General features: G+C 43.6%; 2 protein-coding genes and 1 pseudogene across 2 annotated transcripts; 1 reads left to right on the forward strand and 2 right to left on the reverse strand.

The window, feature by feature from the left end:
* Nucleotides 1-437: 437 nt before the first annotated feature.
* On the forward strand, nt 438-2333 carry DEFB127 (defensin beta 127). Its single transcript, XM_037044719.1, has 2 exons — nt 438-486; nt 2080-2333. The coding sequence occupies exons 1-2, from the start codon at nt 438-440 to the stop codon at nt 2331-2333; spliced, it is 303 nt and encodes a 100-aa protein (XP_036900614.1).
* Nucleotides 2334-3410: 1077 nt separating this feature from the next.
* On the reverse strand, nt 3411-14037 carry LOC118985986 (lupus La protein homolog; annotated as a pseudogene).
* Nucleotides 14038-15375: 1338 nt separating this feature from the next.
* On the reverse strand, nt 15376-17388 carry DEFB128 (defensin beta 128). Its single transcript, XM_037044767.1, has 3 exons — nt 17331-17388; nt 17060-17176; nt 15376-15626 (listed from the first exon to the last, which is right to left on the reverse strand). The coding sequence occupies exons 1-3, from the start codon at nt 17386-17388 to the stop codon at nt 15388-15390; spliced, it is 414 nt and encodes a 137-aa protein (XP_036900662.1). The 3' UTR covers nt 15376-15387.
* Nucleotides 17389-17809: the final 421 nt, after the last annotated feature.

Below are 17809 nucleotides of genomic sequence, written 5' to 3' on the forward strand. Positions count from 1 at the left end.
AAGCAACAGACACAACGCCCAGAGATCCTGGATTTAGCTGAATGCAGTGAATGGAACGGGCTTTGTGGTTTGCCTAACTCGTTCATTCTCAGAAATGAGTACATGTCTCCCGTGGTCTTCCTGGGCAGACACCCAGAGGAGAGGAAGCACAGAGTCTTCTCACCAGCTGTCCACGGCCCACAGAATGGCATCAGGTGTGATAGAACAGAACATGCTGTGTCTGCGATTCCATGTGGGGTAAACTGGGTGACCTCAAATTTCCTGCGCCTGCCCACATGATGCAAGATCCACAGATCAGAAGTTGGGGGGCATACTTCATATTGACACCACCTGTTCTGGTTCAGTGGATAAGAACCCGAGTCTCTGAGGAAGGGGGCATGGTGTGCAGTTCACTGGACCCAGGGCTGTGGCTGCCACCTCCTCTGAGAAGCCTGGCCATGAGGCTCCTGCTAATCACTGCGATTCTACTGTTCCAGGAACTCACAGGTAATCCTGAGTTTTCCCAGGACTCGTGCAAATCAGCAATGGGATGGAATGCTTTTAAGAACCCAAGGTAACTTTATAATTCACAGTCGAAAGCAATAGGTTTCCCAGGGGTGACTGAAGTCTACCAAGTGTCATTAGAAATTCCCTCTTCCTGAGGCCTTCTACCATGGTACTGTTCTTGAAAGGGGGCACTCAGAGCTGAAAGGAGGCCATCACTTCCTCTGGGAAGGTCTCACTGAAGAAAGGGATGAGCCCAGTATCTAGGGATGCCCTGTTTCCTTGGATACAGTGTCTGCTCTATCACTCAACCACACTGTCTTCCATATACATATATGTGTGTCTATTCTACTACAGTGTGTGAACAGTGGAAGAAGCACGAACTGTGGGGTCAGGTTTGAGAAATAGGCCTTCACTGTCTACTACTAGTTTGTCAACTTTGGATAAATGGTGAAGACTTTCTGAGCCTCGGTTTCCTCGTCAGTGAAGATAATGATACCTGACTCATGAGGGCCTTATTAAATGATATAACATTTATGAAACATCTAGCATAGGGTTGAGCACGTACTGAGAACTTAAAGTTAGTTTTCTCTCCTCTGTCCAAACCAGATCTGTTACAACTGTCTCTTAGTACAGTAATAGGGATGGTCTGTCCCTGCCACTCTAAACTCCTAAGAATCGAAGGAGTTCTAGAACCTGGGGTTGGAGGCAGCATCTTTGTTCTTAGTCTTCATCTTCTGGGGTCTCTTCCAGAAGATTGTACAAGCCCAGAAACCAAAACTTGAACATTCTAACTCTTAGATCACTGAAAGTTCTGAGGGTCACTAAAGAATAGAATGTATAGCAAGGTAAGCAAAAGTCTGAGGCTGAATATTAGAGGAATTCTTGCCACTAATAGAGGAAGAATGAGGAAGGAGTCAGAGAGAAATAAAACAAGTCCAAGATTATTGTGACATGGAAACCAAAGGAAGATAAGCTTTGGCAAAAACGTCCAATGGTAAGAATTAACAAGGGAGGAAGATGACTGAGGGGAAAAAAACCCAACTGGACAACAAGAAGGTCATTCTTGACCATAGTAGTGAGTATGAACTTGAGAGCATAGTTTGATCCAGACATAAATACATAGTAAAAAATTGTTATACTCTGGGTATTAGAGATGGGGCAGTGGTGGAAGGAAGGAAGGAAGGAAGGAAGGAAGGAAGGAAGGAAGGAAGGAAGGAAGGAAGGAAATGAGTGCCCTGGGAACATTCAAATGGAGGCCGATTTGCTGTGGCTCCCCGGAGCAGAGTGCCACAGCCTGAAATCAAGGATTCAGCTCCTTTATTTTCCCAAACAAGATCTGGTGCCATTGGTGGAACCAACCCATCAGATGTTGGCTGAAGTCCAAAACCTTGGAGGAACTAAATACGAGTGATCAGACAGACACCCTCACTGAGGTTTACCTTCTTGGTGCATCCTCCGTGGGGTGTTACGGGCACCTGCCTTGTGAATCTCTCATACACATAATCCCTACAAACATCCTGTCTCCTCCCCATGTCCAAAGTTGCCTTTCAGTCTCAAACACTGACCTTGGCCTGTTGTTCTTTATGTGCACAGTAACTGAACAACTTAAGAAATGCTGGGATCAATATATACAAGGAAACTGCAGGAAAATATGCAGAATAAGTGAAATACGCGAAGTACTGTGTGAAAATGGGAGATATTGTTGCCTCAGTATCGTGGAACTGGAAGCCCGTAAAAAAATTCCCAAGCCAACTCGTCCCAAGCCAATAACATATGCAATGACTTTTCCCCAAGAATATGATACGTATGTAGAAAATTATTCAATTCCCAAGACAAACTCTACATAAATCGAGTACAATTTCCATTCCTTTATTTCTTAACGTACTCCAACACACTGAGTCAAGAGACCCACATCTTTCCCCTTTTGGTTCCTCGACCCTCAGAAGACCTTAAAGCAGATTCTAATAAAGTTCATTGCCAGTTGTCTGGCTCGTTTGTTCTTTAACCAGTGATTGAACACTCAATACACCAATTGATGAATTGGTAAGGACAACTCAGAACCAACCTCCTCTTGAATTGGGAAATTCATGATTGGGTTTCCTCGTTGCCTTGTAATGTTTACAAGGCAACATTAAAATGGTGCCTTGTAAAATGTGTCAGATTTCAACAGGTGACTGACTGTAGAGAAGGTGATCTCAGGGAACAGGCTGAAATGAACAAATGGGAGGGAATTCAAAAAGACAGGACATTTTAGGAAAATATATATGCACTTTGGTTAAGAATAGAACGGCCAAAGTGGATCTATGGGGAAGTCTAATTTCTTTAGTTTCTGTGTAAAAAGCAGTGAGCTGGGAGGAGAGAGATGAAGATCCCACGGCGGTGAAACTCACTATGTAAGGTGGAGGCAGACACAAACCTCCCAGACAGAGGGGTTTCTTTGCTGCTGCTGCCGCTGCCGCTTTACATGTCACTGCTAGTAATGCATCCCTTTGGTGGTCCAGGCCCCTTGGAGTTTGGAGAAAACGTAAAGGACCCAGGAACTGGTCTGAATTTGCCATACGAGAGCTAAAACCCAAAACAATGACACCACCAAATGCTGGCAAGGATGGTGAGTAAAACTCTCATTTATTGCAAAATGGGACGCACCACCTTGGAAGACAGTTTGACAGTTTCTTATAAAACTAACACACTCTTAGGCCCTGGCGGGCATGGCTCAGTGGATTGAGCACAGGCCTGCGGACCAGAGGATCGCGGTTCAATTCCCAGTCAGGGCACATGCCTGGGTTGCAGGTCGGTTCCCTGCAGGCCAACTCCCAGCAGGGGACGCACGAAAGGCAACCATATATTGATGTCTCTCTCCCTCTCTCCTTCCCCTCTAAAGATAAATAAATAAATAAAACTTAAAAAAAAAACCTAACACACTCTTACCAGACAATCCAGCAATTGTAGTCCTTGGCATTGCCCCCAATGAGCTGAAAACTGTCCACACAAAAACCTGCACACAGGTGTTTGGAGCGGCTTCATTCACTATTGCCAAAACTTGAAAGAAGCCCAGATGCCCAGTAAGTGAATGGATAAATACACTGTGGAACATCTAGACAATGGAATAGTATTCAGCACTAGAGGGAGATGAGCTGTCAGGTCATGGAAAGACAGAAAGGAAACTTAAATGCATATCACTGGTGAGTGAAAGAAGCCAACATGAAAAGGCTACATTCTGTATGACCCCAACGATGGCAGCGGTCCCCAGCCTTTTTGGCATCAGGGACGGGTTTTGTGGAAGACAGATTTCCCATGGACTGGAGGCTGGGGAGATGGTTTCGGGATGATTCAAGTGCACCTCCTGCTGAGCAGTCTGGTTCCTAACAGGCCCAGATTGGTACCAGTCCATGGCCTGGAGGTTGGGGCCCCCTGAACTACAGGACATTCTGGAAAATGCAAAAAATATAGAGACAGTAAAAAGATCAGGGAGGGAAGCACAGGTGAAGCATGGAGAGATTTTAGGGCAGTGAAACTGTCCCATACTGTAGATACTGTAACGACTTCTGTCAGAGTCCGTAGTACGTGCACCATCAAGAGCGGAGCCTGAAGTAAACTCCAGACTTTAAGTGACGATGTTCAGCGTCAGTTCGCCCACGCCAGGTGTGGATAGGCGGCTGTGTACATGTGCGGAACAGGGTGTACGGGGACTCCCTGTATCTCCCACCCAATTTTGCTGTGACCCTCACACTGCTCTAGAAACAAAGCCATCTATATAATTATCATTATTAAATATATATTGAATACCATTATTAAAACTCAACAGTTACTGCCGCAGTTGTTTAGAACTTAAACCAAGGAAAGTTTCCTTAGGAAGGAGGATCTGGTCAGACATAGTTTAGAACTGCCAGCACAGGGTGATAATAAAAAGCAGACTTTCAGCTGGTTTGGTTTTTATTCTTAAACTTGCTACAGTATCTCCTGCCCTGAGGCTGACCACACCACCCAACCATTCCCCTACTTGCCAATAAAGTGAACGAGGAAACAAGTCACCTTTCGTCAAGTGTTAAAAAAAGAAAAGGGAAAAAAATGTTAATAGATGATTGTACGGTTTGAACAACCATGATGACAAATCAGCTTCCAGGGTGGGACAGGGGCCTGATTTCCTGATTGAAAGGATGTGCCAATTCCCTTGGTGTAAATACCCCCACATAGCTCACTTCAAGCTACAGTGTGAAGTCACCGAGTGTGGCGTTGGGAAGAGATGGTGACAACGGGCTGTTTGGCGGGCACGGCGCACCACCACCCAGGATGCTGACGCAGTCATCAGGGCACAGGCTACTCCCGAAGGGCCCCGCAGCTGCTGCGGGAGCATGTCCTCTTGGCTCTTCGGCCTGAAGGAACCCTCCAGCGCCTACAGACACCCGTGTGGGCTGCACTCACGCACATCCTGGGTCAGCGTCCGCCATTCTCACCGCCCACACACCCCAGGCGAGGCAACCACAGTAAGTTCCAAGTCTGGAGGGGATGTGGGGAATCGAGCCTCAGGAAACCAGTGAGTGAATGGAAAAACTGATCTCAGAAAACTCCTGTGACGCAGTCAGGACAGGGATCTGAGGGAGGCACGCACGTCAGTGAGCATGCGCAAGCTCTCCTTTGAGTGTGTGATCTTGCGCAGAAGGGCGGGTTAAAAACAACCGGCCACATGGGGCAGTCTTAGAGGGGAAATTGTCTTAGAGTCAGATGTCCCTTCCTCCATTTCGAGCCACTGAAGTCACAGTTCCCACCTGCACAAGGGGAGGTGAAAAGTGAGACCTTTGAACTGGATACAAAACTGGAATTCCAAAAATGGAAAAAAGTGGGGCAAAAATTTGCTGAATCTAACCAGGATTTAGATGATATGTTTGCCATTAGCAAACACTATATACTCAGCAAGAAAGGAGAATTTAGTATCATATAGCTCAGTTGGGAAGATACAATGATTTACAAAAACAATTAGGAGAAACTTTAATAAACTATCTGCATTGTGCCGTGGCTCACTCACCACACCTTCCAATAATGCAACGTCAACTGCATTAATGTTTTCTTTGCTTCATAAAGTCTCGCCAGTAACCAACTACCCAAACCCTCTCCTGCTTGTTACTAGTTAAAGGAGCAGTTAACACATGCCTGACCTGACCAAATAAATGAAAGTTGAGCTAAAGCTAAATGATGAGTAGAGGTTTGTTCTTTCAAAAAGGAGTCTGTGGAGAAGAGATACAGAGAGAAAACTCAATGGGTAGAAAACAGCGTATGCCAGGGCCCTGAGGTAGGAGGAATATGGCATATTTGGAGAAATAGGGTCCGTAGGCAGAGAACGGGAGAAAGGATAATATTGGAGAGGTGGACAGAGAACAGTTAGACTTCTTAAGGCTAACAGGCCATCTTTAAGATTCTGATCTTTAACTGAAGACGAATCTGAGGCCATTGAATGTTTTAAGCAGGGAATAATGTGGCCAGGTCCACATATTTTAATCACTCTGTATTAAATGCCAAAACATGTACTGGAACTGGGAGAAGATGTGGAGAGAGAGATTAAAAGGTCCTTGCAACTGGCCAGGTGAGAGGTGGTTCGGACCAGAGCTGAGGTCGTGAGGGCACAAGGTGGGTGGATCAGAGAGCTCTTCGGTAGCTCTGATCTGTAATGGTTGGTTCTTCACTGGACACGGTGGGCATAAGGGTGACTCCCAGGCCTCAGTCTACAGGGACAGGAGAAACTGAGTGATGGTGGCCATCCGCTGAAGGACGTACACGAGTACATATCCTTGTCTCGCCTCATCGGCACAAGTCCAACTGCTGATCTAAGCAGCTTGAGTGAATTCCGGAAGCCACAGGTTGAACCAGAGGCACAGTAAACGGCTGTGATACACAGAGCGGATTAGCGAACGCTTGGTGAGATCCTCACCACATACCAAATTAGCAGCAGGGTCCGATATTTGACGTGCATAGTAACTCCACTGAAGTTATAAATAAATCTTCGTTTATTGAAATGACTACTGATGGTGCTGATTTCTGATTTCTTCAATCGAGTCACCCAAGGTCATCTATTATTCCCTCTTCCCAGGTTCCACTGAGCTTGCTATCACGCCAAGCCCAACTCATCCTCATCTAGCCCACTCCTAGAGGGAAAGGAGACTGACTTCCCTGTGCCCAGGGATCTGGTGTGATCGTGGGTGAACTGGCTTTCTGACTTCTCTGTGCCCAGGGATCTGGTGTGATCGTGGGTGAACTGGCTTTCTGAAGCAGAGACGATGCCCTGAGAAACACAGTTTTTTCCTTGAATCGTGACCTAAGATAAGGGTCTCCCTCTCTCTTTTTTTTCCTCAAAAAGCAAGCACTGTAGGTGGTATAGCACAGTGTCTCCTCACAATAAACCAGAATGTGCAGATCAAAACAAGCCAACCATGCAATGAAGGAACGCTGGTCAAGCAATGCCATTGAAGTGATCCTATATGGGACCAAGATATTTTGTTCCAGATGCACAGCCAATCTGTGGTCCTGTTTAGTTCAAATAGAAATTTTAGGAGAAGCTGACCTCAATTTTGACCCAAAGCAGTTCTACTTCTGTCCGTGGGAGTGCTGGGTTCTTCCACTGCTCTCAACTACCAGTTCACTCTCACTCCTAGTCCAAATCTCACAAAGAGCCGCCTTGACGGTCTCTGCTGAGGGACATGTTCTGCACCTGGCCACTATCCAGAGCGGCTCTGAATAAGCTGCCTTGAACCAGGTGCCCACGCCACGTGAGGCAGAGCCTAACGCTGCCTCCCAGGGCCAGAGGGCTCTGGGCAGGGCAGGTACAGCAGCAACTGCACTAAGAGGCACTGAACTAACACGCCCTTCACTGGCAAACCCTCAGAAATCCCCGACTTCCTGAAATATATAAGCATGCACCCTCTGCTTTCTGGTAATCAACAAATCTGGTTGATTTTATCTTCCAATAAGGGATGGTTGCGGGAGGAGAGGAGATTGGTGGGATGGGTGAAAAAGGTAAGGGGGTAAAAGGTAAGGATGGGTGAAAAGATGAGGTACAACGTATAGTCACTAATGTAATATCTACGTATGGAATCAGATGGGTACTAGATTTATTGGGTTGATCATTTTGTAAGTTATACAAATGTCTAATGACTATGTTGTACACCTGAAACCAATATAATATTGTATGCCAACTATAATTGAATTTTTTTAATTATTGAAAAGGTAATATTGTGCTAAGTGAGCACAGTAACAGATAATTACTAGAATTAGTGGATGATCACATTGTAAGGTATAAAAACATTGAATTGCTACACTGTGTACCTGAAACCAATGTGACTAATATAATATCGTATACCAACCATTAAATTTTAAAATATCACAAAAAATAAAAGTAAAAAGACTTTAAACAAAAATAAATAAATTCCAACCTCACCTCCTCCATATGTCTTCCAAAATCGCCTGCAAAAAGGATGTGCTTCATATCTGCCCAGGTCATTGTAAGAACATACTAACCGTGCTGTCTGCCTCCGGAAGTCTCTTCTCTCGTCTGACCCAGCCCCACACTATTCCGTGAGCTCCATTTCTATGATAAAATTGGGTGATGCTGTTATTCAATCTCACACCTTTCAAGTACCTCTGTTTCCTACAAGGCCAAAGTTCTGAAGATGTTTAAAAGATAAATCTGAGGTTTCACTTTTCAGTTTTTTCTCAAACCCCAACATATTAGTCCATATTCCCTTTCTAATGAGGCAGCTCCCACCTTAGTGGTATTTCTAAGATTAGGCCAATTACTCTGAATCCATCCTGGAAAAGCCACTCTCCAGCCACATTAAAGAGAGAGATTATTTTAGAGCCGGTGTGTTGGAATCTGTCGGGCAATTCGGCTTCTCAGCACGGTTTCAACACTGTTCTCATTTTGGTAGGAGGGGTAAGTTTGTACATTCCAGAGTTCCTAGGCTATTATGAATAATGGTGCTACGAACATTTGTGTGTGAGTCTTTGCATGGACTCTGCTTTCATTTCCTTGCATCTACAATATGGTGTGTAGTTGTCAGATCATCCGGTAAATCTGTTTAACATTCGAGGAATGTTAAATTCGAGGAACTGCCAGACCGTTTTCCAACATGGCCGCCCTCCCACCAGCAGGGGATGGAGGGTTCCGAGTTCTCCGCACCCACACCAGAACTTAATATTTGTCTTTTTAATTATAGCTACCCTAGTGAGTGTGAAGTGGTCATCAGTTTGATTTTAACTTGCATCTATCTGATTGCTACCATACATATTTTTTTCAGGTGCTTATTGGTCATCTATACCTCTTCTTTGGAGAAATATCAATTCAGATCTTTTGTCCATTTTTTTCTTTGTATGTAGTATATGTTTTATTTTTTTAAATCTCCACCTGAGGATATGTTTATTGATTTTAGAGAGGGAGGAAGGGAGAGGGAGAGAGAGAAACATCAATGTGAGAAAGAAACATCTATGAGTTACTTCCCATATGTGCCCTGACCAGGCATCGAACCCAAAACCTCTTGGTGTGCAGGACGATGCTCCAAGTGCCCGAACCACCCAACCAAGGCATACAATATTTATTTAATTAGTTTTTACTAGCTTATTAGTTTTTATGTTCTCTCATTACAAAGGCAGTGTAGTGGACGAATCTTTCTTTTGGTATTTATATCATCTGAAATAATACAAATAGAACTACATATTTTTTAAAAAATTCTCCTTGAATGCCAAAAAAGGAAAGAAAAGACAAGTTCAACAGCAACAGAATTCCTTTCTCACAGATGGACATTAAAGTGGACCTAGTTTGATTTTCTTTTCTAAAGTTTTCAAAGACAGAAGCAGCTTAAACTCTAATCAAAATAAACTTTTTTAAAGATGTTATTTATTTATTTTTAGAGCTGGGGGAAGGAAAGGAGAAAGAGAAGGAGAGAAACATCAATGTGTGAGAGATACATTGATCAGTCGCCTCTCGCACGCCCCCAACTGGGAACCCAGCCAGCAACCTAGGCCTGTGCCGTGACTGGGATTCCAACTGGCGATCCTTTGGTTCGCAGGCCGGCACTCAATCCACTGAGCCACACCAGCCAGGGCTAATTGAAATAAATTCTTTTTTTTTTTTTTTTTTTTTTTTTTTTTTTTTTAAAAGTTTTTATTTATTTNTTTTTTTTTTTTTTTTTTTTAAAAGATTTTATTTATTTATCTTTAGAGGGGAAGGAAAGAGGGAGAGAAACATCAATGTATGGTTGTCTTTTGTGCATCCCCTGCTGGTAGTTAGCCTGCAAGGAACCGGCCTGCAACCCAAGCATTTGCCCTGACTGGGAATTGAACCGTGATCATCTGGCTCACAGGCCCACGCTCAATCCACTGAGCTATGCCAGCCAGGTTAATTGAAATAAATTCTTAAAACACTGTTTACTGCACTGCTGGTCTCCAGAACAAATTTCTGTTTCCTGTTGTTTTGATGTACGCTCGCCTTTGTTTCTCCTCTTGCTCTTTTTACTGGTCCAGCTGCACCATTTTTATCTCATTCATCATCACTTCCACATTTAGTTTTCTTGCCCTGAAACTGTACTTCTCCTCAGCTAACCCAGACTGGACAGCTTCGTATTCCTTCTTCTTCCTTTAAATCTGCGACCTATTGATTCCCATTTGTTTAGGGATTCTTGCTGATCACCTATGATTTTTTTCCAATGCTTCTTGTTCCACATTTCTCTCTAGTACTTCCCACATCACTTTATCCCTTAACTGTAAGTTAATGTTTGGGGGGTTGCGTGTGTGTGTGTATTTGCATTTTCAGCTTTTTATCTGATGCTTCCTCAGCTTGTTTTTTAAATAGAATTATTTCCTCTTTTGCTGCTCTGACAAAATCTATCCATTTTATTTCACCATGATTTGAGAAAAGAGTGTGCAAATCTTTTCTACAGGTCAGATCATCTAAGTTCCCTCCAAATTTCAGCAAACATCCCATCTTTTCTAGATTTCATTTCAGCATTTTTGGCTAACTTTTGTTTTTCTTCTTGCTCTTGTTTAGCTCATGAATTAGCTTTCACTTTATTTTACTTTTTTTTTTTGGCCCCAAAGTAATCTTTGAAAAGCAAGGTCCCTCTGGTCACAGTGGGGAGCAGGGCAGTGAGTCAAAACACTTCTTAGCTGATTTAATGCTATTAAAAACATCAAATTCTGATTCCTCAAATGCTCTGTGCAATGCTCTTTTCATTTAAATATTCAGTATTTGACCTTTATCTTCTAACCATTCGTTTACGTCAACAAGAGTTGCACCTGTTGGAAAACATTTAATATAAAAAGATCTGTTGCCCTGACCAGTGTGGCTCAGTTGGCTGGGTGTGCAGGAGCCCACACGCAGGTTGTAGGTTCAGTCCCCAGAAGGGGCGCATACGAGGGGCAGCTGCTCGGTATTTCTCTCCCTCTCTGTCTCCCTCCCTTCTTCACTCTCTAAAAATAAGTAAGTAAAATGGGTTTTTTTACATCATTTTAACACGCATCAGTCCCCTGAGGGAGGAGTTTGCTTGGAGATCTGATTTTAGTTTTAGCTTCACTTATTTCCCTAATTTCTGCCTTTGATTTGTTCACTGTTTCTACTACTCCATTCAAGTCTATCAGAGTTTACCCTGTCGAATTTCAGCATTATCTCCAAAGGTTCCCAGCCTTCATCCAGTCTGATCCGCTCCTTCAGGATTCTGTCCTGAGGCTCATTGCAGTCACCAAAACAAACTCAATTTGATGACAGCTTTTGGCCTCCAAAGCAGCCATTTTTTTATCATCACTCTTTCACCTATTCTGGCCCCGGTCCTCAGATCCATGTCACAGGACCACTAGTAGCAACAGCGACATCTGTCTCCTGTTGCTGCGAACTGGCCTAGTACATCTAGAGAAGATGGGAGCCACCTTTTATTCATTTTTCAATTGGGTTGTCTTTTTGTTATTGACTTGCAGTAGTTCTTTCCCTATTCTAGGCACAAGTCCTTATCAGATGAAGGATTTGCAAAAATTTTCTTCCATTCTGTGGGTTATCTTTTCACTTCCTTCATGGTGTCCTTTGAAGTACAAAATTTTTAAATCTTGCTAATGTCCAGTTATTCACTGTTTTCTTTGAACTTTTGGTTCACAGGCCCATGCTCAATCCACTGAGCTACACCAGCCAGGGCTGTTTTCTCTGAACTTTTAAACACAAAAACAGACTGTGCAAATTCAGGGCGGTGGATGGATACGTGTTTGTATAAACCAGCGGTCGTGTTAGCTTGAAATAAGTCTTTCCCCAGCATGATAATGTTTCCCACGTCGCCGTGCTTTTCTTCATCTTCTCTTCTTTAAAAATAGTTTATTTCTTATTTTTTCAATTACCATTTACCCCCCTTATACCCTCGTCCACCTCCACTCACCCCCCCCACCCCCACCATGTCACTGTTCTTAACTAAAGAGTATAGTTACACTGCTGAGTTCTTAACTCACTACTTCAAACTGATTAACTATATTTTACTTTGTCTATGCAATACAACTTATTTTATTTTATCTGTAGAAGTTACAGATAATTGCCTTCCAAGTCTACCCAGGCTGAAACGTACCAAAGAAGGCTAAAAGATTACTACCCTATCATTTGCATGCTTCCATTTTGATATAAGAAGGGACTTCAGAGGGGCCTACGTCTTATGTGGCCTGATTCTCAGACTCAGGAAATATTATTTAATGGTATCCAGGCCTTTGATATTTGTCTGACGGGTACTATGTGAATAGGGTTATTTAATTATAATATCTGAATTATTGTTTCTTATCATTATTTTCTACTAATAGTATCCATTGGTTATTTTTTTTAAGTTTGAAAAGTATCACGCTGGTAATGAGTATTTATGTATTCCCAAGAGCCACTGAGGAATTGAGGCTCCATCAGAATATATCTGTGAACAGAAACATATCTTCGTACAGTTGCTTTGATCATGGCCTGCCTTAAATATCTGGTTACCTCTAAAACCAATGATTGAAGTGGATCTTAACTGTTGTCACTGTTACTACCCTGGTCTTTACCAATTAAATACTAACTTGTACCTCTGTGATGAGAAACTGCCCAGGGCATGATGAGTCGTGTCTTAGACATGAGGGCACGGGAGACCTAAGCTCACTAGCGCTCACTTCAGAAAAGGACGACCTGCCATAAGAAATGTTAACAACTACATGAGGCCTTCGGGAGTAGAACCAACGGAACCAAGAACTGGAATTGGATCTCTCTCTCCCTCGCTCTGTCTCTCTCTCTCTCTTCCTCCCTCCTTTCCTTATTCAGCAGCATACCAGGACCCGACTTGGACATCCGCAGAAGTAGGTTCAGCCTGTACACGTACATCTGTTACTCACCCTGGTCCAACCACTTGCAGCCACAATAGCAGGGTTAGCTGGCCCGCCGCTGTCTTTCCAGAGCCCCTAAGGACAGGCTCCCTGAGAAGAGCTATGAGCAAACTTTAAGAAAGGATGAGTATGAGTAGGAAATGATTAATGTCCCTGGCAGTCTTCATGAGCATTGTCCAAGACCCCCCAAGAGGTGGGTGGCCCCCATGGCTGCTGCGCAGTAGGCAACGACCTGGAACATTCTGGCAATTTTGAAATGTTCTATGATTAAGATTTTAGAAAATGTTCTAAGACAGAAACAAGAAACACAAGGTACAAATAATACTGCCTGTACTAAAAAGGTACATAATAAAAATATAGGCTTTAGGTTTAATTTTGTATGTGAAAATAAGGTAGACCATGAACATGCATCTAACACTACCAACCCCATCCACTTCTTCTATGAGTGTGGAGGGAGGTAAGAAGGATAATGGGGGGAAGTCAAAGCAAAGATGAGATCCACCCAAAGTAGAATTCAAGGCTTAATTGTGTTTAGTTCATCATACCCCTCTCTCCCAACGCGGGAGACACTTTGCTGGTTGATCTGATACTAATGAAGCCAAAATGGATTATTGCATGTAATTTGTCAGTGGACACCTATAGAACAGAGGACACATGTAGATTAAAGACAATGGGCGAGACCCAGCTTCATGTCACAGTGACTAAATGGACCCTCCCTGAAAATGCCCCTGGTGATCTACAGTGATGGAAGATGGAAAAGGCAGGAGCCTGCGAAGTGTTGCAATGAGAAAGGGGCTTTCTATGTGAGCCTTAAAAAAAAAACCTCTCTAATAATGAAGGTGACATTAGCTTGCCTGGTGCTGAAATCATCAACAAAAAATACTGCAAATTCTGCAGTCTAGGCCAGTCCTGGTTTCCTACACACTTCAGGATTTTCAAAGGCCTCAACCACTAATAGGCAGGTGCTTCGAGGCTCTGAAAACATTGCCATATCCATCTAAACATTTGTCTTCCCATCCTCCCAATAAAACAGGATGGCAAACTGCACGTGGAGGCATAGGTTCTTTGATTCCTTTATCCCAGAGGAGGTGCCGGCTCCACAAAAGTCACCTGTGACTTAGACATGGACCAGGCAACATCCGTGGACAGCACCGCACAGCGTTCTGTTCTGTCCACCTGGAGAGCATTTTCTACCATCATGACTTACTGAGGACGTGTTTAGCTCGTGCAGAGCTTCTTCAATGTGTCCTCCTTATTTATAAGGCTCTAAATTTCACACTATTTTAAACTCCCCTTTTAATTTCAGCTTCTTGGGGGTATAATTAACATACAAATTGTAAGATATTTAAAGTGCACTTGTGGTGATTTGATATACGTATACATTGTGAAAATGCTCCTCCATCTGGTTAATTAACACAACCATCACCTCACATACATATTTATCTTTCTTTCTCTTTTATTTTTTGCAGTGGGGGGGGTGCATTGAAGTTCTCCTTTCCTAGCAAATTTCAACTGCATAATATAATGCTATCTATCAGCTATAATGACCGTGTTTTACATTAGATCCTCAGATTTTCCTTATTTTATAGCAGAAAGTTTACAAACTCACACTAGTGAAATAAACAGAATATACGATGTTTTCAAAGATCCTAAATACATTTCTAAATATTGTGACAACTGGATATGCAAATCACTACTAAAAAAAAAAAAGAAATGGAGTGTGTCCATTAAATGAGCTTCAAAGGATGCGATGGCGTTAGCATTAGCTGTCGTTACCGCCCATTAGATCTGTCCCAATAAATGTCATGGAAATGTGCAAATATCTTCCCTTCCTCTAAAGAATGCTTTGCTGCTAGAAAACCCTCTGTACTCAACCTTAACGCACAAAGTTGGGACATTCAGATCGCCTCAGACATGAGAAACTTCAGCAAAAAGAGGCTGTAATGCCCAAAATGCTAGGAAAGTAGGGGAGCTACCTTCTGCCTCCACCAACATGTTCCTCTGACTTCTGTACCGCCCACCTCACTGGTGTAGCGACCGGGACATGGTAACTCTTCATTTCTATGTGAAGTGTTCAAAAAAGGGAGTGAATACATTAATAAATCAATTCCTGGGAAAACACAGGACTCTATTACGTGGAGAATCCAGTTCACAGAGAGAAGCAGATGCCGTATTTCACTGTGTATAATATACACCCCCATTTGGGGCCCAAATTCTCAAAAAAACTATTTCATTTTAATTGTTTAATTCAATTTTTTATTGATTTATGTTTAGATGCTTTTTGTATTATAAAGGAACTTTAGCATTTATTTTTGCACATAGTATGGTCTAATACATTTTATGTAACACATAATTATAAAACACAAGAACACATACAAGGTATTTCAGGTACTACCCATGTATAATGCGCATCCTTATTTTTCCTTCAAAATTTGGACAAAAAGCGTGTGTTAGACATAGCAGAATACGGTAATCCCCTGCCCCAGCATGTCTATTAGGTGGCAGTTTTGATTTAGGAAGAATGGAGGCCAGGGAGTGAGCACTTATTTAAAATTGGATGGTGACGAGTGTGACGGTGGGTAAAATCGCGTAGTCCAGGTTCTGATCAGACTGCACTGGAGACGGCTGGCGTGGCTTTTCAACTGTCTCGTATTTTTGGTTTTCGCTTTCATTAACGCAACATAATTTCCCATTTAGACACGGTATTTCATATATTTCTCCCATCGGACATTTCTTCCTACAGTAGCCTACTATGTTACTAAAGCATTTCTTGGGTCGTGCGGCATCTGTACACAGAAAACAACATTGAACCCAGGTTAGTTCCTGCGGCAGAGGGGGAGAGGCGCGTGATTCCCCACCAGCTGGGGCCTCCTGTGGTCCCAAAGTCAACCTTATGCCGAGACGAGAAAACTCAGGGCCTCCTCCTTGAAAAATCATCTTGAACTTGGGACATCCAAAACTCCAGCTCCTGGCCAATACTCAATTGGCTCTGAGAACATTAGAACTTATATGACAAAACAGAAGAGAGAGCCCAACTCACAGTTACTGGCTGAAGCTAGTCCCACCCCTAGGACCCTGGCAAATCAGACCCCGCCTTCCACGCTGCAAAGTCGGCACTCCCTCCGTCCTGCCCCAACTCCAGCGTCCAGAGAGTGCCAACTTGTCACCATGGCATAATTCAGAGCCAAATTAACTTTTAAAGAGTATCAAAGACAGGCCTTCTTAGGTTAACAGTAAAACTGGGTATCACGCTGACATGGGCAGCAGAAATCTCCCTCTGCGGAGAGCACATGGGTCTCAGGAATAAAGGTCATTACGAACCCCTTCCCTTATTCAGCTGCCATGATGCTCCATAACTTGCCTGCGCACGCGCACTCTTGCTCCCTCTCTCTCTCTGTCTCTCCATCCTCCTTTTGATCTCGGATAAATGTGATTCCCAGGAATCAAACTCAATTCCGTGTATACCTGTCTCCCTGGAGACCCAAATCGTCACCTATTCAGAGTATTGCATTGAGGTCCTAAATCTCCCATCTCCAGTTCTTTACTTGCCCTGGTACACAAATCTGTTGGACGAGCCCACGGAATAAAGATGGAGAACAAAGACACAGTTCACCCTATCCTAAATTCCAGAACCAGGGAGCATCTGTGAAGGGTAGAAGGGTATTTTAGAGTCACAAAAAGACTATATATGCCTTCCTACACAGCAAGGGAGAACTTAGCTTTTCACATGTGTAAGGTCGTGAAATATAATTATTATGAAATTGAGTTGTTATCCTCACTTAACAGATGAGAAAAGTGAGGTTCAGAGTGAGCATTAGCTCAATTCAGACAGTAGTCAGGAGTGAAGACATATTTTAACCTCATATCTACATGACTCCAAAGCCTGAGCTGGTCTTATGACTGTTGTAGTATAGGCCCAACATGAACTTGAATGGAAAATGAGATGGCCAGGTTCCTGGGTGAAAGCTTTGCTTACTCTACCGAGATGACTCTCAATGACGGGCTCGTTCCTCCCTCCGGAGAGGACTCGGAGAGTACGGCCCCGATCCTTTGACACCTCTCTAGATGTTCTCTTCCAAGACACAGATTCAAGCCAGGCAACCAAGACAGTGGGTACTTTTGAAGATATTGGCAAACACCAGACACCTTGAAGGCCCTGACCCCACTCCTACGGGCAGTAACATCTCCTAGGATTTCATGGTGCATTTGGACAAGTTACCTGCGGGCACCTCAAACAGCAGAACAACAAGAACCAGAAACAGCTGCATGTTCACAGACTTCCCGAGAGCAACGGGCAGCAGGACCTTTTTGTCCGGTGAGCTGTGTCCCCCAGAGTCTTTCAAGACGAGCCAGAGTGTCGGGTGCGACGGGCTTTCTCAGCTCTCATTTTAACCACATGGGTGAGCAAGAAACCCAGGTCCGCCCCCACTTACATTCCCAAATATGGAGTCCACAGTCACAGAACGTTCCAGTAAACACACCTCCCTCACCTTCCTCAGGATGTGAGCTCCCAGAGGGTGGGAACAATGATTCCTCCACAGGGGCCATCGGCTCATTTGGGTCAAAGTGGCTGATTATACGTCTGGTTCATGTGGGACATTCCTAGTTCATTCCTATTGTTCCAACGTCCCGTCCAGCTGGCGCCACCACTGACTCACAAAAGTAACCCAGTTTGGAGGATTAATAAAATCATTAACTAACCACATTTGGATGTGCATAAGCAGGTCGATGGAGTTGGGTCAGGGAATCTCTCACAGATGAGGAGGTGATTGAACTTGGTTCTGAAGGAAAATTAGGAGCCCAACAGGGCCAATTAGGTAGATGGGGTGGGTGAACGTAACATAATTTGTGAAGAGGGATTTAAATGTGCCAAGAAACAGATTATGAAAGTAACAGATTGGGGAGGGGCACACACACCGATTCGGCTGATACGTAAGTGATTCCACACAGCGCCCTGGAAGAGGTGGGC

The sequence above is a fragment of the Sturnira hondurensis genome, unplaced genomic scaffold, assembly GCF_014824575.4.
Source record: "Sturnira hondurensis isolate 20B ecotype Veracruz unplaced genomic scaffold, ASM1482457v3 Scaffold0004136, whole genome shotgun sequence".
Lineage (NCBI taxonomy): Eukaryota > Metazoa > Chordata > Mammalia > Chiroptera > Phyllostomidae > Sturnira > Sturnira hondurensis.

Excerpts from the sequence above, each read along its gene's own strand:
- DEFB127 (XM_037044719.1), top strand. The coding sequence starts at position 438 with ATGAGGCTCCTGCTAATCACTGCGATTCTACTGTTCCAGGAACTCACA. Across the intron at positions 487-2,079 it reads ACTGTTCCAGGAACTCACAG|TAACTGAACAACTTAAGAAA; the intron begins GTAATCCTGAGT and ends TTATGTGCACAG.
- DEFB128 (XM_037044767.1), bottom strand. The coding sequence starts at position 17,388 with ATGGCCCCTGTGGAGGAATCATTGTTCCCACCCTCTGGGAGCTCACAT. Across the intron at positions 17,177-17,330 it reads GAGCTCACATCCTGAGGAAG|ACTCTGGGGGACACAGCTCA; the intron begins GTGAGGGAGGTG and ends TCGTCTTGAAAG. Across the intron at positions 15,627-17,059 it reads GCTGTTTGAGGTGCCCGCAG|ATGCCGCACGACCCAAGAAA; the intron begins GTAACTTGTCCA and ends TTCTGTGTACAG.